Source organism: Bufo bufo, chromosome 6, assembly GCF_905171765.1.
Source record: "Bufo bufo chromosome 6, aBufBuf1.1, whole genome shotgun sequence".
NCBI lineage: Eukaryota > Metazoa > Chordata > Amphibia > Anura > Bufonidae > Bufo > Bufo bufo.
The window spans coordinates 220,707,260-220,734,134 of NC_053394.1; the positions used below are offsets into that span (position 1 = coordinate 220,707,260).

The window sequence follows — 26,875 nt, forward strand, 5'->3', positions numbered from 1 at the left end:
TCTATTTTTTGCTCTATTATTTTTAAGTTGAATGGGTCTGGATCCGTCTGCGGAATCCGCACGGATGTTGCCCGTGCATTGGGGACTGCAAATTGAAGTCCCCAATGCACGGAAGGGCCGACCAACGGCCGTGTGCATGAGCCTTTAAGCAGATGTTTTCACATTGACTGCACTACTGACCCTTACTACTAAAGTAGAGGCCATTTTCAATTTACAGTATACTAACAGTGTTGTGCTTAGATTTTTAGGTTTACCTGTTGCACTCCGGGTCATTACTTGGTATATGGTTATTTGTAGTTCTCATTTGTTTTACATTGCAGCCAGGGTAGTTTGCACCTAAACCCCCTTTTTAAACATAATTGTACTGTATGTGAATTGCTGTTTTTAATGCATTTTTAATAATGCCATTAAATAAATACAACTCTAACCTAAAAAGAACTTGTCAAGTCCAGCTTAAATGTTCAAGCAGTAAACTTTATTCCAGCGGCTTTAAAAACCGCACGTTTTTAAAGCCGCTGGAATAAAGTTTACTCCTTAAACATTTGAGCTGAACTTGACAAGTTCTTTTTCGAGGTTTGATATAGTACAAACCAGGGTCTATGTCCGCGCTCGTGGCAAGAAGACGCAGGTGAGAGCTGTACTTTTCTGTTTTGTAACTTTAACCTAAGAACAATAAGTTAGTTCTCATACAGCTACAATGCTTTCAAAAAGTAGGGATGAAAAAATGAAAACCAATTATTATAAATTTATATTGTTTTTCTAAGGTGCTCAAGGAATTAAAGGAGAGAAGGGACTACCTGGTGCTACTGGGACACCAGGCATTGCAGGTGCAAAGGGCTCTGTTGGTGCAACAGGATCTCCAGGCAGCCAAGGTTTAAATGGAAGCCCAGGTGCAAAGGGAAACAATGGAAGTCCAGGTATATAAAAAAACATACATTATCTAAGGATTTCATTGATATAATAAACTCTTTATGAATATATCTTGTCCTAAGTAGTAAATTAAACTCATTTTCAATTTATATTCAAAGGTATTCAAGGAGTAAAAGGAGACAGAGGCCTTCCAGGCCCTTCAGGTGCTGCTGGTTCTCCTGGTATAGCAGGCGCTAAAGAAGCAACAGGAGCACCAGGTACTCCAGGAGCCAAAGGTGCAACTGGTGCTAAAGGAGACAAAGGAGATTTAGGTACGCTTGTTAGTAGTATGATAAAATTTGTAGAGGTAACTTATGAACAATGAGAAGCAATGCCAAAGCTCATTGTTCTCTTCTTCAGCATGTGGCTCCTGTATTACACCTGTTGATTTTTTGACCGATGAATGATAATGAGTGTTTATAGTAATGCTCGTTAGCGCTCATCTGGCAGTGTTTGAGCGTTTATAGTAATGCTCGTTAGCGCTCATCTGGCAGTGTAGTACTGACGCTCGTTCATCAGGCAATCCAAATCTTTTGACAGATTAAAAAATCATTGTTTGCTGGAGGCAGATCGTGGAGTCTAATCACAATCTGCTGCCGGCAAACAATGATTCAGTATAGGGAAGAGTGATTGTATAATAATCTCTCCTCCCCATACGGAGGAGGAGATCGCTGCATGTAATAGCAGCAGTCTCCTCCACTAACAAGCAGACTATTGCTGGGCAGGAACGCTTCCTTACCGACAATCGCCTGTTAAATTGGGCTGTCTATTACAGCCTTTAGGCTGTTGCAAAAGTAAAACTCCAGGATATCAAAGTATGCTGGAAGTTGTAATTTCACAGCAGCCATAGGTCAAAGACCACTGCCTTGTGTCTGATTCATACATCAGTGTTAGGTCAGTGATTTCCATCAGTGATTTTGAGCCAAAACCAGGAGCAGCTCTAAACACAGAACTGGTGCAGATATTTTTTTTTATCTCTTCTCTTTATGACAATGTTGTACCTCTATTTAACATATTTTAAAGATATATTTCTATTAGAGTTGAGCGAACACCTGGATGTTCGGGTTCGAGAAGTTCGGCCGAACTTCCCGGAAATGTTCTGCTTCGGGATCCGAACTCGACCCGAACTTCGCCCCGAACCCGAACCCCATTGAAGTCAATGGGGACCCAAACTTTTCGGCACTAAAAAGGCTGTAAAACAGCCCAGGAAAGGGCTAGAGGGCTGCAAAAGGCAGCAAAATGTAGGTAAATCCCCTGCAAACAAATGTGGATAGGGAAATGAATTAAAATAAAAATAAAATAAATAAAAATTAACCAATATCAATTGGAGAGAGGTCCCATAGCAGAGAATCAGGCTTCATGTCACCCACCACTGGAACAGGCCACTGTCAGATATTTAGGCCCCGGCACCCAGACAGAGGAGAGAGGTCCCATAGCAGAGAATCAGGCTTCATGTCATAGCAGAGAATCAGGCTTCACGTCACCCACCACTTGAACAGGCCATTGTCAGATATTTAGGCCCCGGCACCCAGACAGAGGAGAGAGGTCCCATAGCAGAGAATTAAATAGCATGTCATAGCAGAGAATCAGGCTTCACGTCACCCACCACTGGAACAGGCCATTGTCAGATATTTAGGCCCCGGCACCCAGACAGAGGAGAGAGGTCCCATTGCAGAGAATCAGGCTTCATGTCACCCACCACTGGAACAGGCCACTGTCAGATATTTAGGTCCCGGCACCCAGACAGAGGAGAGGTTCATTTAACTTTGGGTTGCCCCGCAATATAATGGTAAAATTAAAAAAAGAGAATTGAATGAAGTGCCCTGGAGTACAAGAATATATTGTTAAGGGGAGGTAGTTATAAATGTCTAATCTGCACAAGGGATGGACAGGTCCAGTGGGATCCATGCCTGGTTCATTTTTATGAACGTCAGCTTGTCCACATTGGCTGTGGATAGGCGGCTGCGTTTGTCTGTAATGACGCCCCCTTCCGTGCTGAATACACATTCAGACAAAACACTGGCCGCCGGGCAGGCCAGCACCTCCAAGGCATGAAAGGCTAGCTCTGGCCACGTGGACAATTTGGAGACCCAGAAGTTGAATGGGGCCGAACCATCAGTCAGTACGTGGAGGGCACACGTACTGTTCCACCATGTTAGTGAAATGCTGCCTCCTGCTAACACGTTCAGGTGGTGGTGCAGTTAGCTGTGGCGTGGTGACAAAACTTTTCCACATCTCTGCCATGCTAACCCTGCCCTCAGAGGAGCTGGCCATGACACAGCTGCGTTGGCGACCTCTTGCTCCTCCTCTGCCTTCGCCTTGGGCTTCCACTTGTTCCCCTGTAACATTTGGGAATGCTCTCAGTAGCGCGTCTACCAACGTGCGCTTGTACTCGCGCATCTTCCTATCACGGTCCAGTGCAGGAAGTAAGGTAGGCACATTGTCTTTGTACCGGGGATCCAGCAGGGTGGCAACCCAGTAGTCCGCACACGTTAAAATGTGGGCAACTCTGCTGTCGTTGCGCAGGCACTGCAGCATGTAGTCGCTCATGTGTGCCAGGCTGCCCAGAGGTAAGGACAAGCTGTCCTCTGTGGGAGGCGTATTGTCATCGTCCTGTGTTTCCCCCCAGCCACGCACCAGTGATGGGCCCGAGCTGCGTTGGGTGCCACCCCGCTGTGAACATGCTTCATCCTCATCCTCCTCCACCTCCTCCTCGTCCTCCTCGTCCTCCTCGTCCTCCAGTAGTGGGCCCTGTCTGGCCACATTTGTACCTGACCTCTGCTGTTGCAAAAAACCTCTCTCTGAGTCACTTCTAAGAGAGTGGCCTGAAAGTGCTAAAAATGACCCCTCTTCCTCCTCCTCCTCCTCCTAGGCCACCTCCTCTTCCATCATCGCCCTAAGTGTTTTCTCAAGGAGACATAGTGGTATTGCAACGCTGATAACTGCGTCATCGCCACTGGCCATGTTGGTGGAGTACTCGAAACAGCGCAACAGGGCACACAGGTCTCGCATCGAGGCCCAGTCATTGGTGGTGAAGTGGTGCTGCTCCGCAGTGCGACTGACCCATGCATGCTGCAGCTGAAACTCCACTATGGCCTGCTGCTGCTCGCACAGTCTGTCCAGCATGTGCAAGGTGGAGTTCCACCTGGTGGGCACGTCGCATACGAGGCGGTGAGCGGGAAGGCCGAAGTTACGCTGTAGCGCAGACAGGCGAGCAGCGGCAGGATGTGAACGCCGGAAGCGCGCACAGACGGCCCGCGCTTTATGCAGCAGCTCTGACATGTCGGGGTAGTTGCGAATGAACTTCTGCACCACCAAATTCAGCACATGCGCCAGGCAAGGGATGTGCGTCAAACCGGCTAGTCCCAGAGCTGCGACGAGATTTCGCTCATTATCGCACACCACCAGGCCGGGGTTGAGGCTCACCGGCAGCAACCACTCGTCGGTCTGTTGTTCAATACCCCGCCACAACTCCTGCGCGGTGTGGGGCCTGTCCCCCAAACATATGAGTTTCAGAATGGCCTGCTGACGTTTACCCCGGGCTGTGCTGAAGTTGGTGGTGAAGGTGTGTGTCTGACTGGATGAGCAGGTGGAAGAAGAGGAGGAGAAAGCCGAGTAGGAGGAGGAGGCTACAGGAGGCAAAGAATGTTGCCCTGCGATCCTTTGCGGCGGAAGGACGTGCGCCAAAGAGCTCTCCGCCTGTGGCCCAGCCGCCACTACATTTACCCAGTGTGCAGTTAGGAAGATATAGCGTCCCTGGCCGTGCTTACTGGTCCACGTATCTGTGGTTAGGTGGACCTTGCCACAGATGGCGTTGCGCAGTGCACACTTGATTTTATCGGATACTTGGTTGTGCAGGGAATGCACGGCTCTCTTAGAGAAGTAGTGCCGGCTGGGAACAACATACTGTGGGACAGCAAGCGACATGAGCTGTTTGAAGCTGTCTGTGTCCACCAGCCTGAATGACAGCATTTCATAGGCCAGTAGTTTAGAAATGCTGGCATTCAGGGCCAGGGATCGAGGGTGGCTAGGTGGGAATTTATGCTTTCTCTCAAATATTTGTGAGATGGAGAGCTGAACGCTGCCGTGTGACATGGTGGAGATGTTTGGTGACGGAGGTGGTGGTGTTGGTGGTACATCCTCTGTTTGCTGGGCGGCAGGTGCCAACGTTCCTCCAGAGGCGGAGGAAGAGGCCGAGGCAGCATCAGAAGAGGTAGCAGGGGGAGCCTGAGTGAGTTCCTTGTTTTTAAGGTGTTTACTCAACTGCAGTTCATGCTTTGCATGCAGATGCATGGTTATGCAGGTTGTGCTAAGGTTCAGAACGTTAATGCCTCGCTTCAGGCTCTGATGGCACAGTGTGCAAACCACTCGGGTCTTATCGTCAGCACATTATTTGAAGAATTGCCATGCCAGGGAACTCCTTGAAGCTGCCTTTGGGGTGCTCGGTCCCAGGTGGTGGTGGCCAGTAGCAGGCGAACTCTCTTGGCGGCGGGTGTTCTGCTTTTGCCCACTGCTCCCTCTTTTGCTACGCTGTTGGCTCGGTCTCACCACTGCCTCTTCCTCCGAACTCTGAAAGTCAGTGGCACGACCTTCATTCCATGTGGGGTCTAGGACCTCATCATCCCCTGCTTCGTCTTCCACCCAGTGTTCCTCCCTGACCTCCTGTTCGGTCTGCACACTGCAGAAAGACGCAGCAGTTGGCAGCTGTGTTTCGTCATCATCAGAGACGTGCTGAGGTGGTATTCCCATGTCCTCATCATCAGGAAACATAAGTGTTTGAGCGTCAGTGCATTCTATGTCTTTTACCGCTGGGGAAGGGCTAGGTGGATGCCCTTGAGAAACCCTGCCAGCAGAGTCTTCAAACAGCATAAGAGACTGATGCATAAGTTGAGGCTCAGACAGTTTCCCTGATATGCATGGGGGTAATGTGACAGACTGATGGGCTTGGTTTTCAGGCGCCATCTGTGCACTTTCTGCAGAAGACTGGGTGGAAGATAATGTGAACGTGCTGGATCCACTGTCGGCCACCCAATTGACTAATGCCTGTACCTGCTCAGGCCTTACCATCCTTAGAACGGCATTGGGCCCCACGAAATATCGCTGTAAATTCTGGCGTCTACTGGGACCTGAGGTAGTTGGTACACTAGGACGTGTGCCTGTGGCAGAACGACCACGTCCTCTCCCAGCACCAGAGGGTCCACTAACACCACCACGACCATGTCCGCGTCCGCGTCCCTTACTAGATGTTTTCCTCATTGTTACCGTTCACCACAGTAATAAAAAAAAAAATTGTCCTAATGTATTGTCCTAACTTTCAAAAAGCGCCAAGAAAGCACCGAACACCGAACCCGAACTTTTACGAAAACACCCCAAAATTCGGTACGAACTCCAACTATACAGTTCGGGTTCGCTCATCCCTAATTTCTATACTTAAATGAAAATGCATTAATGAAAAAAAATATTCAAAACTATTTGTTCATTTACTGTGAGATTTTTCATTTTAGATGCTACTCTTTCAACAAAAATTGTAAACTTAGAAAACAAAGTAAGAACTCAGCATCTGGTACAATGACGGGGAGCGGTGCAATCGGCGCTCCTTGTCATTACATCCACTACTTACCAAGAAATGCCCTTCATAATGAAGTAATTCGTCACAAAGCAAATTATTTTGGAAAATTTGGTGAAGCAGTCGATTTGAACTTTTGAATAATTTGCTCATCTCTAGTCCTCATCAATGGTCCCTCCTATAGACTTGTATGGATCACCACAAGTTGCTGTAGGTAGCCACTCTGCAGCCCCTCACACTTTCAAATCACATTTTACCAGCTGGAGCTGTGTATCTTAGATCATGATTCCAACACTCACAGGAATATGGAGACACAAAGAGACAGAGCCTTATGCAGGATCATTTAAGATAAAACAGCCTGCTGTATTTATTCAGAATATTCACAAGATGAACATCTTCTATAAATCCTGTTGAATCCATGGATTCCTACTATTTTGCTATCTATAGCAACTTGTGGTGATCCAAACAAAGTCTACAGGAGGGATCGTCAACAAGGACAGTGTCTACATTGCTGGTGAGTAGATTGCTCTTTTTTGAGTAAGGGCTCATGCACACGGCCGTTGCCTGGGTCCGCAATCCAGAAGGTCCGGTGCTAAATGTTCTATTTTTTGCTCTATTATTTTTAAGTTGAATGGGTCTGCATCCGTCTGCGGAATCTGCACGGATGTTGCCCATGCATAGGGGGCCGCAAATTGAAGTCCCCAATGCACGGAAGGGCCGACCAACGGCCGTGTGCATGAGCCCTTAAGAAAAAACTGTTGACCCTTGCTACTAAAGTAGAGATTTTTTTCAATTTAAACTAACAGTATTGTGCTTAGATTTTTAGGTTTACCTGTTGCATTCCGGGTCATTACTTGGTCTATGGTTATTTGTAGTTCTCATTTGTTTTACATTGCAGCCATGGCAATTTGCACCTAAACCCCCTTTTTAAACATAATTGTACTGTACTGTATGTGCTTTCTTTTACACTATGAAAAACAAACCCATAAAATTTCAGAATTGGTGTTTTTAATGCATTTTCAATAATGCCATTAAATAAATACAACTTTAAGTTAGTTCTCATACAGCTACAATGCTTTTAAAAAGAAGGGATGAAAAAAATGAAAACCAATTATTATAAATTTATATTGTTTTTCAAAGGTGCTCAAGGAATTAAAGGAGAGAAGGGACTACCTGGTGCTACTGGGACACCAGGCATTGCAGGTGCAAAGGGCTCTGTTGGTGCAACAGGATCTCCAGGCAGTCAAGGTTTAAATGGAAGCCCAGGTGCAAAAGGAAACAATGGAAGTCCAGGTATATAAAAACAACATACATTATCTGAGGATTTCATTGATATAATAAACTCTTTATGAATATATCTTGTCCTAAGTAGTAAATTTAACTAATTTGCAAATTATATTCAAAGGTATTCAAGGAGTAAAAGGAGACAGAGGCCTTCCAGGCCCTTCAGGTGCTGCTGGTTCTCCTGGTATAGCAGGCGCTAAAGGAGCAACAGGAGCACCAGGTACTCCAGGAGCCAAAGGTGCAACTGGTGCTAAAGGAGACAAAGGAGGTTTAGGTACGTTTGTTAGTAGTATGATAAAATTTGTAGGGGTAACTTAAGAACAATGAGAAGCAATGCCAAAGCTCATTGTTCTCTTCTTCAGCATGTGGCTCCTGTATTACACCTGTTGATTTTTTGACAGATGATCGATAATGAGCGTTTATAGTAATGCTCGTTAGCGCTCATCTGGCAGTGTTGTACTGACGCTCGTTCATCGGGCAATCCAAATCTTTTGACAGGTTAAAAAATTTTTTGTTTTCAGGCGGCAGATCGTGGTGTCTAATCACGATCTGCTGCCGGCAAACAATGATTCAGTATAGGGAAGAGTGATGGTATAATAATTAGTGATGAGCGGCATAGGCAATATTCAAATTCACAATATTTCAAAAAACTTGGGCCTAATAAATTTGAAAATTCGAGAACTCGTGATCTCCAGTTATTGTTTACTTGATTGCGAAAATCGGCAATGTAATATTGTCACGATAAATTCGCAATAAATTTGCGATTAGAATATTCAACACTGTTCGCGAATACGAATATATAGCACTATATTCTAAATATTTGCAAATTCTCAAAGTGGCGATATTCACGATTAAAATTTGCGATTCGAATATTCGCGCTCAACACTAATAATAATCTCTCTTGCATGTAATAGCAGCAGTCTCCTCCACTAACGAGCAGACGATTGCTGGGCAGGAACGCTTCCTTCCAGACAATCGCTTGTTAAATCGGGCTGTCTAAGGCTGCGCTCACACGGGCGAGATTTCCGCGCGGGTGCAATGCGGTAGGTGAACGTATTGCACCCGCACTGAATCCCGACCCATTCATTTCAATGGGGCTGTTCAGATGAGCGGTGATTTTCACGCATCACTTGTGCGTTGCGTGAAAATCGCAGCATGCTCTATATTCTGCGTTTTTCACGCAACGCAGGCCCCATAGAAATGAATGGGGTTGCTTGAAAATCGCAAGCATCCGCAAGCAAGTGCAGATGCGGTGCGATTTTCACGCATGGTTGCTAGGTGACAGTCTATTCACTGTATTATTTTCCCTTATAACTTGGTTATAAGGGAAAATAATAGCATTCTGAAAACAGAATGCTTAGTAGGTGATCAATTGAGGGTTAAAAAAAATAAAAAATTAACTCAACTTCTCCTCTTGTTTGCGTAGTTCCTGGTCTCTTCTTTACTTCTTTAATGATGAACTACCGGCTAGGACCTGTAGTGACGTCAGATCACATGCTCCAATCACATGGTCCATCACCACGGTGATGGATTATGTGATTGGAGCATGTGATCTGATGTCACCAAAGGTCCTTTAGCCCACAGCTCATCATTAAAGAAGTAAAGAAGAGACCGGGAACTACGCGAACAGAGAAGAAGGTAAGTTAATTATTATTATTTTTTTAACCCTCAATTGATCACCTACTAAGCATTCTGTTTTCAGAATGCTATTATTTTCCCTTATAACCATGTTATAAGGGAAAATAATAACATCTACACAACACCGAACCCAAACCTGAACTTCTGTGAAGAAGTTCGAGTCTGGATACCACAGTCGGTTTTTTATCACGCACGTGCAAAATACATTGCACCCGCGCAATAAAAACTGAACATCGGAACGCAATCGCAGTCAAAACTGACTGCAATTGTGTACCTAATCGCGCGGGTTTGCCGCAATACACCAGGACGCATCCGGACCTAAGCCGGCCACGCCCGTGTGAACCCAGCCTAATACAGCCTTTAGACTGTTGCAAAAGTAAAACTCCAGGCTATCAAAGTCAAAGACCACTGCCATATGTCTGATTCATACATCATTGTTTTGTCAGTGATTTCCATCAGTGATTTTGAGCCAAAACCAGGAGCAGCTTTAAACACAGAGCAGGTGCAGATCATTCCCTTATACCTGATGTCTGTGGAGGCTCCAATCCTGGTTTTGGCTCACAATCACTGATGGCAATCACTGACCAAAACACAGAGGTGTGAATGAGGCTTTGAACAAACTTTTTTTTATCTCTTCTCTTTATGACAATGTTGTACCTCTATTTAACATATTTTAAAGATAAATTTCTATACTTAAAAGAAAATGCATTAATGAAAAAAATATTCATAACTATTTGATGTTTATTTACGGTGATTTTTTTCATTTTAGATGCTACTCTTTCAACAAAAATTTTAAACCTAGAAAACAAAGTAGCCATTCTAGAAAAAAGTCTTCTTTCTCTCAAAAAAGGTAAATATTTTTCCCTGGCTTGATCATTAAAAATGGTTAATAACGTTAGTACATACGGTACTGTACAAACGTTTTAGTCAGATTGTTCCAAGCATCATGGAGAATTAACCACAGATCATATGTGGATGTCAGCTTGCTCAAATCCTTTTGTTTCTTCATGAAATCCCAGACACAAGTGACGGAGAGGGCAAGAGTTAAACGACTGTACTAATGAATAGGGTTGAGCGAACCCGAACTGTACGGTTCGTACCGAACTTTAGGATTTTTTGACCCCGAACATTTCATTAAAAGTGTTCGGTTCGGCAATTGGTTCGGTGTTCAGCAATTTAATGGCGCTTTTTTAAAGGCTGTAGGGCAGCCAATCAACAAGCGTTTAACTCGTGTGCCCTTAGAAGCCATCACAGCCATGCCTACTAATGGCATGGCTGTGATTAGCCAGAGCAGCATGTGACCCAGCCTCTATATAAGTTGGAGTCATGTAGCACCGCACGTCACTCTGCTCTTACTAGTGTAGGGATAGGATGCTGCTGCTGTGAGGGAGAGAATAGGAAAGAATATGATATCAGAACTTGTTGTTAACTCTGCGATCTACAGCGATTTTTTTTTTTGTGGGTGCAATGCAACATTTTTGTACCTGCCCTGATCCCAGTGACACAGAAAAATACGTTTTATCCGTCTGTTAGTTAGGTGGGTGTCGGCGGCCATTTTGTGCAACAGCAGTGCACCAGCACTGCATATGTGCCAGGGGCAATAATTTAATCCTGTTCTTTTAGTTCAGTGGGCAACATATACCCATTTTTTAAGTGCACCTGCACTGCATATGTGCCAGGAGAAGGGAAAATATTATAGGTTATCCATCTGTGAGTTCAGGGACCCAGGAGGTGACATATTCAATTAATTTTTCTGTAAAGTACCCCTGTGCTGCATATGTGAGTATAATCAATTCAGTAAATCCATCTGGGGGGACAAATTACAATTTTTTCCCCATAAAATACCTTTGCTGTCTGCACTGCAAATCTGATAGTGAAATAAAATCAGTAAATCCATCTGTTTCACTGTGGGTGAAAAAGAATCTTATTTTTTTCCCCATAAAGTACATTTGCGGTCTGCGCTTCATTTCTGACAGTCCAATACAATGTTAAATACTGCTGTTATATTTTTGTTTGAAAAAAACACCCTTTTTGTGCTAGATACTACATTTGCGGCATTTGCTGCATTTCTGACAGTCCAATAAAATCGAACGACGTCCCACAGTACGTCGTTCCCAGCCGCCACTACTTTTCCAGGCGAGCCATCCCTTCCCTGCACAACCAAGTGGGGGACAAAATCAGGTGTGCACTGCGCAATGCCATCTGAGGCAAGGTCCACCTAAATTCGGATACGTGGACCAGTACGCACGGTCAGAGATGTTATATCTCCCTAACAGCAGGCGGCTGGGCCTGAGGCTGATAGAAGTTTGGCGCATGTCCTTCCACCACTGAGGATTGCAGGGTGTTTCTCTTTGCCTCCTGTTGCTTTCTCCTCCTACTCCGCTTCCTCATCCTCTACCGCCTCCTCATCCGGTCAGCGTAACACCTTCACCACCAACTTCAGCACAGCCAGGGGTAAACGACAGCAGGCAGTTTTAAAACGTATCTGTTTGGGGGACAAACCCCACACCGTGAAGGAGCTGTGGATGGCTATGGAACAACAGACCTATGAGTGCTTGGTGCCAGTGAGGCTCAAGCCCGGCCTGGTGGTGTGCGATAATGGGCGAAATCTCGTAGCAGCTCTCGGACTAGCCGGTTTGACACACATCCCTTGCCTGGCGCATGTGCTGAATTTGGTGGTGCAGAAATTCCTGAAAAATTATCCCAATATGTCAGAGCTGCTGCAGAAAGTGCAGGCCGTCTGTGCGCGCTTTCGGCGTTCTCAACCTGCTGCTGCTCGCCTGTCAGCGCTGCAGCGTAACTTTGGCCTTCTCGCTCACCGGCTCATATGCGACCTTCCCACAAGCTGGAACTCCAACAATGGATAGTGTTACTAATCCACTTCTATGCCTCCTTGAAAAAACGCTTCGGGCTATGATGGAAGAGGATGTGGCATAGGAGGAGGAGGAAGAGGGATCATTTACAAGGGTTTCACGCCAGTCATTCACAAGTGGCTAAGAGGGTGGGTTCCTGCACCAACATACGCCAGGTACACAATTGTCCAGCCGGGGCACAGTTCTGGAGGATGACGAGGTGGAGGATGAGAAGGAGGAGATGGAGGAGGAGGAACTGTGTTCATAGCAGGGTGGCACCCAAACCAGCTCTAGGCCATCACTGGTGCATGGCTGGGAGGATACAGAGGACACAGACAATAAACCTCCCACAGAGGACAGCTTGTCATTGCCTCTGGGCAGCCTGGGACACATGAGCGATTACATGCTACAGTGTCTCCGCAACGACCGCCGAGTTGGACACATTCTAACTTGTGCTGATTACTGGGTGGCCACGCTGGGTGGAAGATGATGTTGAGGAAGATGAGGTACTAGACCCCACATGGAATCAAGGTCATGCGAGTGACGTGTGCAGTTTGGAGGAAGAGGCGGTGGTCGCACAGAGGCACCAGCACAGCAAAAGAGGGAGCAGGGTGCAAAAGCTTACATTCTTGGGTGACATTTTACCATTTTTGCCATGAATAAACCCCTGCTCTTCATAGGTGACAGGGACCTAAATTTCTAAAAATCATCTGTTACATTCTCAGGTGACATTTTACCATTTTTGCCGTATACAAACCCCTGCTGTGCATAGGTGACAGGGACCTAATTTTTGTAAAACCGTCTGTTCAATTGGTGGGTGACATGAACCCAGTTTTGCCGTGAATAAACCCCTGCTCTGCATAGTTGACATGGACCGAAATTTAAAAAAATTGTCTGTTCCATTGGTGGGTGACATTAAACTTTTTTTGCAGTTGAAAACCCCATGCTCTGCATAGGTGACAGGGACTTAAATTTCAAAAAATCGCCTTTAATTGACGCGCGCCCCCTCCTTTCATTCGATTCTTCCGCTTTAATAACTTGTCCCACATTTCCGCCCAATCATATTTCAACCATTGACCTCCCTTGGATGTGGTATCCCTTTCTCACGCTCCCTCTCCGTCATGGAACCCTGATTCCCCTTTACCCGTGATCACCATGGTAGGCGCATAAAAGAACATCGAAAGTTGATAGAGAAGATATCCAATTGGATCGTGGACGTCACGGGACGTGCGATCAGGCAGAAGTTATCTAGAGTCAACAAAGCGGCAGCAGGGCCTCTCCTGTATAACACTTCCAAATCCAAAATACAGCCGTGACATTCCCTTAAATTTTTTATTACTCATTCCAATAACAGGGCATCTTAAGAGTCCTGTATTGTTATTTATCGTCACTACCTCCCCGAGTCGGGAGTGGGTAATTGCTGCGCGCCCCCTCCTTTACTTGGATGCTTCTGCTTCAATAACTTGTCCCACGTTTCCGCAAGATCACATTTCAGCCATTGACCTCCATTGGATGTGGTAGCTATTTCTCACGCTCCCTCTCCGGCATGGAACCCTGATTCCCCATTACCCGTGATCACCATGGTAGGCGCATAAAAGAACATCAAAAGTTGATAGAGAAGATATCCAATTGGATCGTGGACGTCACGGGGACGTGCGACATGGTGGAGCAGTATGTGTGCACACGCCTACACGTACTGACTGATGAGTCTGCCCCTTCAACTTCTGGGTCTCCAAATTGGGCACATGGCCTGAGCTTGCCCTTTACGCCTTGGAAGTGCTGGCCTGCAGCCAGTGTATTGTCTGATCGTTTGTTTAGCACGGCAGGAGGGGGTTATCACAGACAAGTGCAGCTGCCTGTCCACAGCCAATGTGGACAAGCTCACGTTCATTAAAATGAACTAGGCGGGGATCCCACAGGACTTGTCCGTACCTTGTACAGAATAGACATGTATACCGGCCTCACCCAGCCATTGTTGTACTCCAGGGCACATTCTCTATGTTTTATTTTTTATATTTCCCAATGTTTTGGGGTCTACCCAAATTTAAACAAAAAAATAATAATAATAAAATAAAATAAAAAAACAAAAACCAGTGTTGGCTACCTCCTCCTCCTCCACCGCCGCTTCCGCCTACACTGCCACATCCACCGCCTCCTCAACCTCCTACTCCATATGGACCTCCTCCTCCTAAATCAAGATTATTATTTTGTATTTTTACGTATTTTATGTTATTTTAAGTCATTTCCCTATCCACATTTGTTTGCAGAGCACTTGCCATGCTCTTAACCACATTTTGCTGCCTTTTGCAGCCCTCTAGCCCTTTCCATGACTTTTTTGTGAAGTTCTGCCGAACCCATCGAGCCCGAACATCCAGGTGTCCGCTCAACTCTACTAATGAGTGCTCCACAATGGAAGCACTCATTAGTAACAGTCCATATAGTAATCTGCCGGCAAAAATCTCCAGCACCGGCAGCCACTAAATTACCAGCTTGGCCGATGAGTTACCTACTCCCAGCATGCAACATTACTCCCAGCATGCCCAGGAGGAGGTATAGAAGGAGAGGACTACAACTCCCAGCATGTCTATGCCATTATTATTTAATATCAAAGCACGTCACAGAAGGAGCTACGGTATAAGAGGAGAGGACTATAACTCCCAGCATGTCTAGGCCATTATTGTGTAATATCAGAGCACATTACAGGAGATATAAGAGGAGAGGACTACAATTCCCCACATGTCTAGGCCGTTATTATTTAATATCAGAGCATGTTACAGATGCACACACATTCCACATCCTGCCAATGCCCCTCTAAGTGCCCCCACAGTAAAAGTGACCCACCTGGTTATAAGGTGATGCCTTAGGGGCAATGATGTTTGCACAATTTCAGACTGGTTGAACTTGATGGGCTTATGCCTTTTTTAACTGCACAAACTATGTAACATCAGTATTGACAGCCTTTATATGGCCCACATATATTGTAGACCTTCTATAGTAAATGAAGGGGCATTTATATATTTATCCCTTGTTTAGAGGCGCTAACAATCTTTGTTTTTCACACTATAGTAAATGAAGGGGCATATGAATGTGTTGGTCACTTGGGGAATCAAGCCAATTTATATGCTCTGTGATAGCAATGTCACTGCTCAGTTCTATTTTGTTAGGCCTTATTTACACATCCAGTGTTCGATCAGTGATTTCCATCAGTGATTGTGAGGCAAAACTAGGAGTTAAAGGGCTTCTGTCACCCCCCAAACAGCAATTTTCAGTTTTGGACTTAAAGGGAACCTGTCACCGGGATCTTGTGTATAGAGCTGAGGACATGGGTTGCTAGATGGCTGCTAGCACATCCGCAATACCCAGTCCCCATAGCTCTGTGTGCTTTTATTGTGTAAAAAACCTGATTTGATACATATGCAAATTAACCTGAGATGAGTCCTGCATGTGAGATGAGTCAGGGTCAGGACTCATCTCAGGTTAATTTGCATATGTATCAAATCTTTATTTTACACAATAAAAGCACACAGAGCTATGGGGACTGGGTATTGCGGATGTGCTAGCAGCCATCTAGCAACCCATGTCCTCAGCTCTATACACAAAATCCAGGTGACAGGTTCCCTTTAATATATTAGCTAATGTACGCAGATTCCATATATATCCCTCTTACCTCTGGCTGTGCTGTAATTTCAGTAAAAATCGTACTTTTGTGATATGCAAATTACTTCACTACCAGACTCTCTTCCGGGTGTAGGGCAGACATCTTCGGCGCAGGCGCACTGAGGAGGGAGCAGCCAAGCGAGCGTCCTTCTCTCAGAGCGCCTGCGCCGAATGAGGGCCGATACGGCGCAGGCGCGGGATTTGAGCTGCAGACAGGGCCAGCTGGAGGATGAGAGCGCTCGCTGGCCCTGTCAATCAGGGGGCGTTTTTTCAGACCGAGGATGCGGCGGCTACCATCAAGTCCACCCACCTTGCTGGTAGTGAAGAAATTTGCATATCACAAAAGTATGATTTTTACTGAAATTATAGCACAGCCAGAGGTAAGAGGGGTATATATGGAATCTGCGTACATTAGCAAATATATTAAGTCCAAAACTGAAAATTGCTGTTTGGAGGGTGACAGAAGCCCTTTAAGACTGCACAGAGATAAGGTGTAATAAAAAGATTTGCACCTGTTCTGTGTGTCTGACCCCCACCTGGTTGTGGCCTCATAATCACTAATGGAAAACACTTAATAAACACTTATGTGAATAAGGCCTTAGAACCATATTACACCAAAAGATTATCTGACAGATATCTGACAGATTACTGACCAATCATTGGTCAGATGGCCTATTACACACACAGATCTGTTGTTATACACATCAACTATTGGTCTGATTGGCCAGATATTGGTCAGATAATCCATTGGTGTAATACAGCCCTTAGTCTGCAGTCCAGACTGTTTAGTTCACAATGTTGCCTAGACTAGATACAGCTGTATCCACTTCTCAGCTTAAAGAAGGAATAGTTATGCACTGGTTTGTGTTATGACCAGAGGGTGGGAACCCACAGCTCCATGTGAACAACTCACTCTGAGGGCAATGTCTGAGCACAGCCCTCGTTCTTCACACAATACCTCTGGTGGTGAGGAGAGACTTTCCCAAGGGGAGTACCAGGTGCAATCTCAGAGAGGAATTGGAACACATCGGGACCAGAGTGTGAACCCACTCCAGTTGACACAATACACCCAGTGGATGCTGGGAGGCTAGAGACTGATCAGACGGTCAGGGTACGAAGGCAGAAGTCAGGGCAAGCAGCAGTCAGGCAATGTCCGTAAACGTAGATCAGGGTCAGGGCAGGCGGCAATCAGGCAAAGTCAGTAATACGTAATCCAAAATCCGGTACACAGAAAGAACCAACAGAACATCTTAGCTCAAACTGATTAGCTAGAAACCTAAGTTGCTCAGGCATCTTCCTGTAGAAGGAGACGCCTTTAAATACCTCCTGAAGACCAGCCATAGGCTGGGGAAGATAGGAGACGTGCGCATGCTGTCTCACATAGGGAGGAGAGGCTGACGCTTTTTCCTGTAGTGTGCAAGCAGGACCACGACTGATGGATTGCAAGGTGGTCTGTAACCATCGAAACGAGCAGTGTATAATGTGATGGAAATATGAATCTAGCCAGCAAAGGAAGCAATATGGACAATCACAATACATTAGCAAGTGCCTTGTATTAACTTTATCTACATGATAAATGCCACTTGCTGAAGTGAGACAACCTCTTTAAGGTCTGGCTGTCTTCTAAATATATCTGGCTTAAATGCCAGGATGAAATTGAGGAGGACTCCTGCTCTTCCTATCTGCAAAGTCCTTAATTCTTGCAGCTGTTTCCTTCAAGGCAATCTCGGTTTCCTTCCAAATCTTTAAAAAATCTCCAGTGATCTCATCAACTGCAGGAAGACCCGAAGTATATGGTACTGGAAGTGGGATATTGGGTTGCTGCACATAAACAATGAAGAACAGTGATTTCTGGGAGGCTTCGTTGACATGATAATTATAGGACCCAGTCCTCATGATGGAGATTAACAAAATGGCACAGAAAATTTGTAAGGATCTGGTTGACCTGCTCCACTTGGCCATTAGACTGAGGATGATATGCTGACGAGAAGTCCAGAGACACATTCAACAGCTTGCAAAGAGCCCTCCAAAACCTAGAAGTGAATTGAATGCCTCTATCGGAGACAATACAATGAGGAAAACTATGAAGACGGAAAATGTGATGGATGAATCTCTTGGCCAGTTGAGGAGCTGAAAAGGAAGACCTGATAGAGGGACAAAATGCGCCATTTTGGAAAATCTGTCCACGACTAACCAAATGACGGAACAGCCAGAAGAAACAGTCAAATCTGTGATAAAATCCATGGCTATTTGCTTCCAGGAAGCCTCAATAAGAGGAAGCAGGAAACCAGCAGGGCGCTGTTTAGGCGTCTTATTCTGTGCACACAAGGGACAAGCCAAGACAAAATCTTGAATATCCTTCCGCATGGATAACCACCAGTACCATTGAGCAATGAATTGGAAGGTCTTTTGCTGACTGTCATGACCTGCGACTTTTAAGGAGTGACCCCAGTGTAGGACCCATCTACTGAGAGACTCAGCAACAAAAGTCTTTGCAGGTGGGATCTCAGATAACTTGACAGGGCAGACAGCAATCTTAGCTGTATCAATGATGTGTTGGGGCTCCTCTCCTGACCAGTTTAATCAAAAGACCTGGAAAGAGCATCTGCTTTGATGTTTTTATCTGACGCTCGGAAGTGGAGAAAGAAATCAAAGCGGGCAAAGAACAATGAACATCTAGCTTGACAAGGATTAAGTCTTTGTGCAGACTGCAAATCGGTAAGATTCTTGTGGTCATTATAGATCACCACAGGATCAGCTGCTCCCTCCAGAAAGTAATGCCATTCCTCCAGTGCTATCTTGATGTCCAACAACTCTCTGTCCCTAATTGAGTAGTTGTGCTCAGGAGCAGAGAAGGCTCTGGAGAAGAAGCCACAGGTTGTCATCTTGCCAGAGGAAGATCTTTGTGACAGCACCACCCAGCCCCAATATACGATGCACCCACCTCAAGAAAAAATTGCTTAATTGCATCAGGACATTGGAGCACAGGAGCCATAGAGAAGGTCTTCTTTAGAGCTTGAAAGGCCGATTCAGCCTCAGCTGTTCAATTCTTGGGATTCACTCCTTTGCAGGTCAAGGCTGAGATGAGAGCTGTCAAGGACAAGAAATGAGGCACAAACTGGAGGTAATAGTTGACAAACCCCAGGAAATGCTGGATTGCTTTCAAACCAGAAGGACGAGGCCACTTTAAAATCGCTTCTCAGGATCTATCTGTAGGCCAATATCAGAAATGATATATCCCAGAAATCGGAGGACTGCTCAAAAATACATTTTTCGATCTTGGAATACAGATAATTCTCTCTTAATCTTAGCAAGACCTGACAGACCTGTGTCCAGTGGGAAGCCAAATCTGGAGAGAAAACAAGAATGTTGTCAAGGTACACCACAATTCAAGAATAGAGCAAGTCTCTGAAGATGTAATTCATAAACTCTTGGAAGACTGCTGGGGCATTGCTTAGGCCAAAGGGCATCACCAAGTACTCATAGTGACCATCTCGGTTGTTAAAAACGGTCTTCCACTCATCCCCTTGATGGATCCTGATCAAGTTATATGCTCGAAGTATATCTAATTTGGAAAAGATCTTTGCTCCCCTGAGGCGGTCGAACAACTCAGGAATCGGAGGAAGAGGATATTTGTCAAGTGAATGGGGGTGAGCGTGATACTGAGCACAGCTGCCATAAAATGGACGACGCTGTGCTTCGTAAGCTCACAGGATTGCTGCTGCCTTCTCAAAACAGCTGATTGGCAGGGGTGCCGGGTGTTGGACCCCCATGATCAGAAACTGATGACCTATCCAGAGGATAGGTCATCAGTTAATAAATCCCAGAAAACCCTTTTAACTTGGTATCTGTTAATCTCTGTATTCACGGGAGCTTAGTCTTAACTAGGGATGAGCGAACCCGAACATTTTGGGGTGTCCGTGACACGGACCCGAACATTTTCATAAAAGTCCGGGTTCGAGTTCGGTGTTCGGCGCTTTCTTGGCGCTTTTTGAAAGGCTGCAAAGCAGCCAATCAACAAGCATCATACTACTTGCCCCAAGAGGCCATCACAGCCTTGCCTACTATTGGCATGGCTGTGATTGGCCAGTGCAGCATGTGACCCAGCCTCTATATAAGCTTGGGTCACATAGCGCTGCACGTCACTCTGCTGATACAAGTGTAGGGAGAGGTTGCAGCTGCGACGTTAGGGCGAGATTAGGTAGTGATTAACTCCTCCAAAAGACTTCATTCAGTGATCGATCTACAGCTGTGGATCATTGAACTGCTGCTATTCAATTGCTCAGTGTTTTTAGGTTGCCCAGAGCGTTTTTCAGTCACTTTTTTCTGGGGTGATCGGCGGCCATTTTGTGGCTTGCTTGTGCGCCAGCACAAGCTGCCACCAAGTACATTTAACCATCAATAGTGTGGTTATTTTTTGCTATATCCTACATCAGGGTCAAGCTTTCATGAAGTGCATTTAACCATCAATAGTGTGGTTATTTTTTGGCCATATACTACATCAGGGGCAAGTTGAGCCTGTCACAAAGTGCATTTAACCATCAATAGTGTGGTTATTTTTTGGCCATATACTACAACAGGGGCAAGTTGAGCCTGTCACCCAGCGCCTAAAAAATAGGCCTCACATTTATATTAATCCAAATCTGTCATTACTGCTTTAGCTGGTCAAGTTATTTAGTGTCCGTCAAAGCACAGTTTTTGTTCTGGGTTGAAAAACAATTCCCAAATTTGCAATTCTCAAAATTAGTGGTTTCTGCTGTATCAGGCCTACTTTAAATCTATCCCTAAAAGGGTATATTAGATCCAAGGTGCTGATAGGGTAATTCTCAAGAACTTCACACACACGCTACAGTGCAGATCCAAGTCTAATTCTGTCCGTAAACGTATACCTGTCACCCAGCGCCTAAATAATAGGCCTAAAATTTATATTCAGCTAAATCTGTCATTACTGATGTGCCTGTATTAGTGTAATACGGTACCTAAATAGATAGCCAGATAGTGTTAGGTGTCTGTAAAAAAAAGGCCTGAATTTTAATTCAATACATTGGCCCGAATAATATTTTTCTTATTGTGGTGAACGGTAACAATGAGGAAAACATCTAGTAAGGGACGCGGACATGGTCGTGGTGGTGTTAGTGGACCCTCTGGTGCTGGGAGAGGACGTGGCCATTCTGCCACAGCCACACGTCCTAGTGTACCAACTACCTCAGGTCCCAGTAGCCGCCAGAATTTACAGCCATATTTGGTGGGGCCCAATGCCGTTCTAAGGATGGTAAGGCCTGAGCAGGTACAGGCATTAGTCAATTGGGTGGCCGACAGTGCATCCAGCACGTTCACATTATCTTCCACCCAGTCTTCTGCAGAAAGCGCACAGATGGCGCCTGAAAACCAAGCCCATCAGTCTGTCACATCACCCCCATCCATATCAGGGAAACTGTCTGAGCCTCAAGTTATGCAGCAGTCTCTTATGCTGTTTGAAGACTCTGCTGCCAGGGTTTCCCAAGGGCATCCACCTAGCCCTTCCCCACAACCACTTATGTTTCTTGATGATGAGGACATGGGAATACCATCTCAGCACGTCTCTGATGATGACGAAACACAGGTGCCAACTGCTGCGTCTTTCTGCAGTGTGCAGACTGAACAGGAGGTCAGGGATCAAGACTGGGTGAAAGACGATTTAGGGGACGAAGAGGTCCTAGACCCCACATGGAATTAAGGTCGTGCCACTGACTTTCACAGTTCGGAGGAAGAGGCAGTGGTGAGACCGAGCCAACAGCGTAGCAAAAGACAAAGAGGGAGCAGTGGGCAAAAGCCAAGAGACTCCGCCTGCTACTGACCGCCGCCATCTGGGACCGAGCACCCCAAAGGCAGCTTCAAGGAGTTCCCTGGCATGGCACTTCTTCAAACAATGTTCTGACGACAAGACCCGAGTGGTTTGCACGCTGTGCCATCAGAGCCTGAAGCGAGGCATTAACGTTCTGAACCTTAGCACAACCTGCATGACCAGGCACCTGCATGCAAAGCATGAACTGCAGTGGAGTAAACACCTTAAAAACAAGGAAGTCACTCAGGCTCCCCCTTCTACCTCTTCTGCTGCTGCCGCCTCTGACTCTTCTGCTGCTGCCGCCGCCTCGGCCTCTTCCTCCGCCTCTGGAGGAATGTTGGCACCTGCCGCCCAGCAAACATGGGATGTACCACCAACACCACCACCTGCGTCACCAAGCATCTCAACCATGTCACAAGGCAGCGTTCAGCTCTCCATCTCACAAACATTTGAGAGAAAGCGTAAATTCCCACCTAGCCACCCTCGATCCCTGGCCCTGAATGCCAGCATTTCTAAACTACTGGCCTATGAAATGCTGGCATTTAGGCTGGTGGACACAGACAGCTTCAAACAGCTCATGTCGCTTGCTGTCCCACAGTATGTTGTTCCCAGCCGGCACTACTTCTCCAAGAGAGCCGTGCCTTCCCTGCACAACCAAGTATCCGATAAAAACAAGTGTGCACTGCGCAATGCCATCTGTGGCAAGGTCCACCTAACCACAGATACGTGGACCAGTAAGCACGGCCAGGGACGCTATATCTCCCTAACTGCACACTGGGTAAATGTAGTGGCGGCTGGGCCCCAGGCGGAGAGCTGTTTGGCGCACGTCCTTCCGCCGCCAAGGATCGCAGGGCAACATTCTTTGCCTCCTGTCTCCTCCTACTCAGCTTCCTCCTCCTCTTCTTCCACCTGCTCATCCAGTCAGCCACACACCTTCACCACCAACTTCAGCACAGCCCGGGGTAAATGTCAGCAGGCCGTTCTGAAACTCATATGTTTGGGGGACAGGCCCCACACCGCACAGGAGTTGTGGCGGGGTATAGAACAACAGACCGACGAGTGGTTGCTGCCGGTGAGCCTCAAGCCCGGCCTGGTGGTGTGCGATAATGGGCGAAATCTCGTTGCAGCTCTGGGACTAGCCGGTTTGACGCACATCCCTTGCCTGGCGCATGTGCTGAATTTGGTGGTGCAGAAGTTCATTCGCAACTACCGCGACATGTCAGAGCTGCTGCATAAAGTGCGGGCCGTCTGTTCGCGCTTCCGGCGTTCACATCCTGCCGCTGCTCGCCTGTCTGCGCTACAGCGTAACTTCGGCCTTCCCGCTCACTGCCTCATATGCGACGTGCCCACCAGGTGGAACTCCACCTTGCACATGCTGGACAGACTGTGCGAGCAGCAGCAGGCCATAGTGGAGTTTCAGCTGCAGCACGCACGGGTCAGTCGCACTGCGGAACAGCACCACTTCACCACCAATGACTGGGCCTCCAGGTGAGACCTGTGTGCCCTGTTGCGCTGTTTCGAGTACTCCACCAACATGGCCAGTGGCGATGGCGCCGTTATCAGCGTTACAATACCACTTCTATGTCTCCTTGAGAAAACACTTAGGGCGATGATGGAAGAGGAGGTGGCCCAGGAGGAGGAGGAGGAAGAGGGGTCATTTTTAGCACTTTCAGGCCAGTCTCTTCGAAGTGACTCAGAGGGAAGTTTTTTGCAACAGCAGAGGCCAGGTACAAATGTGGCCAGACAGGGCCCACTACTGGAGGACGAGGAGGACGAGGATGAGGAGGAGGTGGAGGAGGATGAGGATGAAGCAGGTTCACAGCGGGGTGGCACCCAACGCAGCTCGGGCCCATCACTGGTGCGTGGCTGGGGGGAAACGCAGGACGATGACGATACGCCTCCCACAGAGGACAGCTTGTCCTTACCTCTGGGCAGCCTGGCACACATGAGCGACTACATGCTGCAGTGCCTGCGCAACGACAGCAGAGTTGCCCACATTTTAACGTGTGCGGACTACTGGGTTGCCACCCTGCTGGATCCACGGTACAAAGACAATGTGCCCACCTTACTTCATGCACTGGAGCGTGATAGTAAGATGCACGAGTACAAGCGCACGTTGGTAGACGCACTACTGAGAGCATTCCCAAATGTCACAGGGGAACAAGTGGAAGCCCAAGGCGAAGGCAGAGGAGGAGCAAGAGGTCGCCAACGCAGCTGTGTCACGGCCAGCTCCTCTGAGGGCAGGGTTAGCATGGCAGAGATGTGGAAAAGTTTTGTCACCACGCCACAGCTAACTGCACCACCACCTGATACGGAACGTGTTAGCAGGAGGCAACATTTCAATAACATGGTGGAACAGTACTTGTGCACACCCCTCCACGTACTGACTAATGGTTCGGCCCCATTCAACTTCTGGGTCTCCAAATTGTCCACGTGGCCAGAGCTAGCCTTTTATGCCTTGGAGGTGCTGGCCTGCCCGGCGGCCAGCGTTTTGTCTGAACGTGTATTCAGCACGGCATGGGGCGTCATTACAGACAAACGCAGCCGCCTGTCTACAGCCAATGTGGACAAGCTGACGTTCATAAATATGAACCAGGCATGGATCCCACAGGACCTGTCCATCCCTTGTGCAGATTAGACATTAACTACCTCCCCTTAACCATATATTATTGTACTCCAGGGCACTTCCTCATTCAATCCTATTTTTATTTTCATTTTACCATTATATTGCGGGGCAACCCAAAGTTGAATGAACCTCTCCTCTGTCTGGGTGCCGGGGCCTAAAAATATCTGACATTGGCCTGTTCCAGTGGTGGGTGACATGAAGCCTGATTCTCTGCTATGACATGAAGACTGATTCTCTGCTGACATGAAGCCAGATTCTCTGTTACAGGACCTCTCTCCTCTGCCTGGGTGCCTGGGCCTAAATATCTGACAATGGACTGTTCCAGTGTTGGGTGACGTAAAGCCTGATTCTCTGCTATGACATGCAGACTGATTCTCTGCTGACATGAAGCCAGATTCTCTGTTACGGGACCTCTCTCCTCTGCCTGGGTGCCAGGGCCTAAATATCTGACAATGGACTATTCCAGTGTTGGGTGACGTAAAGCATGATTCTCTGCTATGACGTGCAGACTGATTCTCTGCTGACATGAAGCCAGATTCTCTGTTACAGGGCCTCTCTCCTCTGCCTGGGTGCCGGGGCCTAAATATATGACAATGGACTGTTACAGTGGTGGGTGACGTGAAGCCAGATTCTCTGCTATGGCATGAAGAGACTGATTCTCTGCTGACGTGAAGCCAGATTCTCTGCTATGGGACCTCTCTCCAATTGATATTGGTTAATTTTTATTTATTTTATTTTTATTTTTATTCATTTCCCTATCCACATTTGTTTGCAGTGGATTTACCTACATGTTGCTGCCTTTTGCAGCCCTCTAGCTCTTTCCTGGGCTGTTTTACAGCCTTTTTAGTGCCTAAAAGTTTGGGTCCCCATTGACCTCAATGGGGTTCGGGTTCGGGACGAAGTTCTGGTCGGGTTCGGATCCCGAACCCGAACATTTCCGGGAAGTTCGGCCGAACTTCTCGAACCCGAACATCCAGGTGTTCGCTCAACTCTAGTCTTAACGCTTTTTCATACGTCAATATTTGGTCAGTGATTTCCTTCAGTGACTGTGAGCCAAAACCAGGATTAGAGCCCACACAGAGAAAAGGTCTAAGGGAAATATCCGCACCTATTCTGTGTTTAGAGCCACACCTGGTTTTGGCTCAAAATCACTGAGGGAAATCACTGGCCGAACACTGACTGTGTGAATAAGACATTATCTTGAGTACCTGACTTTCTGTAAACTACAGTATTTGTTATATAACTAGTCCCTCCTGATCCTCCCTGCTTCTTCCATTCTCTTCCTCGCCCTCCCATTATTTTCCTCTCTGTTTTGTAACACTGCATCTGTGACCTCCACTCCATGAGGGGTCAAAGAATAGGGCACAGTGGAACTTGTATTACTAGGCAGTGAGTTAGGCAGCATAACAACGCTGGGGTGGGATTTTCATTTCACTGAATACAGCAGAAAAACAGGCCAAACTGGTGCACAGACCCTAAAAAATAAACATTGCAATTTTAACAGTAAGTAAATGCATATTATGGCTATAGTACACAATACTGTAAAACCTGCACTGTATTCTAGCTTAACAAAATCCTGCAGTAATATAGCTGGATCAGTCCTGTAAGGCTTAATTTTGCCTTTTTATTGAAATGAAATACATTTCTCTGTTGCTCCATGATCATTTACTAAACTTACTTGCAAAATACGATTACCGTGCAAACATGAGATCCTGTGGTTTTCTGTTAATTCTTTTTACACTACATGTTGCAAAATTGGACCATAAACTCAAACTTCCTTTCTTTGACAGTGAGCTATTTCCAAAGTGGAGTTGTGACATCTGGAAACAAACTATATGTGACAAATGGAATGGAAGCAAATTACAATGCAGCCAAAGCTCTTTGCCAAGGAGCCCAAGGAATGATAGCCACACCACTCAACAGTGCTGAAAATGCTGCCATACAGCAAATTGTGAAGGCTAGAGGAAAAAGAACCTTTCTTGGCATTAATGATGAAAAAGAAGAAAATAAATATGTATACTCTAATGGCAACCAAATTACTTATAAGAACTGGCATCCAAATGAGCCTAATGGTGGCCGAAAGGAAAACTGCGTAGAATTAATTGAACAAGGACAATGGATTGATAGATCTTGTGAACATAGAAATATTATTGTCTGTGAATTCTAGGAATGAAGCATAATTTCCTTTTTTACCTGCTGTACTCAGTCAATGCAGAGGGAAATGGAAATTAGTGAATAAATGAAGTCAGATTCACACTTTATTTTCAATCCTATTAAGGCCTCATGCACACGACCGTTCCGTTTTTTGCGGTCCGCAAATTGCAGATCCACAAAACACAGAAGCCGCCCGTGTGCCTTCCGCAATTTGCAGGACCGGAACAGGCGGCCTATTGTAGAAATGCCTATTCTTGTCCGCAAAACAGACTAGAATAGGACATGTTATATTTTTTTTGCGGGGCTACAGAATGGAGCAACGGATGCAGACAGCACATAGAGTGCTGTCCACATCTTTTGCACCC

The 26,875-nt window shown here is 46.4% G+C and overlaps 1 protein-coding gene across 2 annotated transcripts in view; it reads left to right on the plus strand.

The window, feature by feature from the left end:
- Positions 1–26,547, plus strand: part of LOC121004925 (pulmonary surfactant-associated protein D-like) — a 46,501-nt gene extending 19,954 nt beyond the window's left edge. For both annotated transcript variants that reach the window (XM_040437357.1, XM_040437358.1), the window contains exons 5-10: positions 765–917; positions 1,029–1,181; positions 7,616–7,768; positions 7,881–8,033; positions 10,167–10,247; positions 26,147–26,547. In XM_040437357.1, coding sequence (XP_040293291.1) covers positions 765–917; positions 1,029–1,181; positions 7,616–7,768; positions 7,881–8,033; positions 10,167–10,247; positions 26,147–26,523 — 1,070 coding nt within the window. In that variant the 3' untranslated portion in view covers positions 26,524–26,547. The remainder of the gene's footprint in view (positions 1–764; positions 918–1,028; positions 1,182–7,615; positions 7,769–7,880; positions 8,034–10,166; positions 10,248–26,146) is intronic.
- The last annotated feature ends 328 nt before the right edge of the window (positions 26,548–26,875 follow it).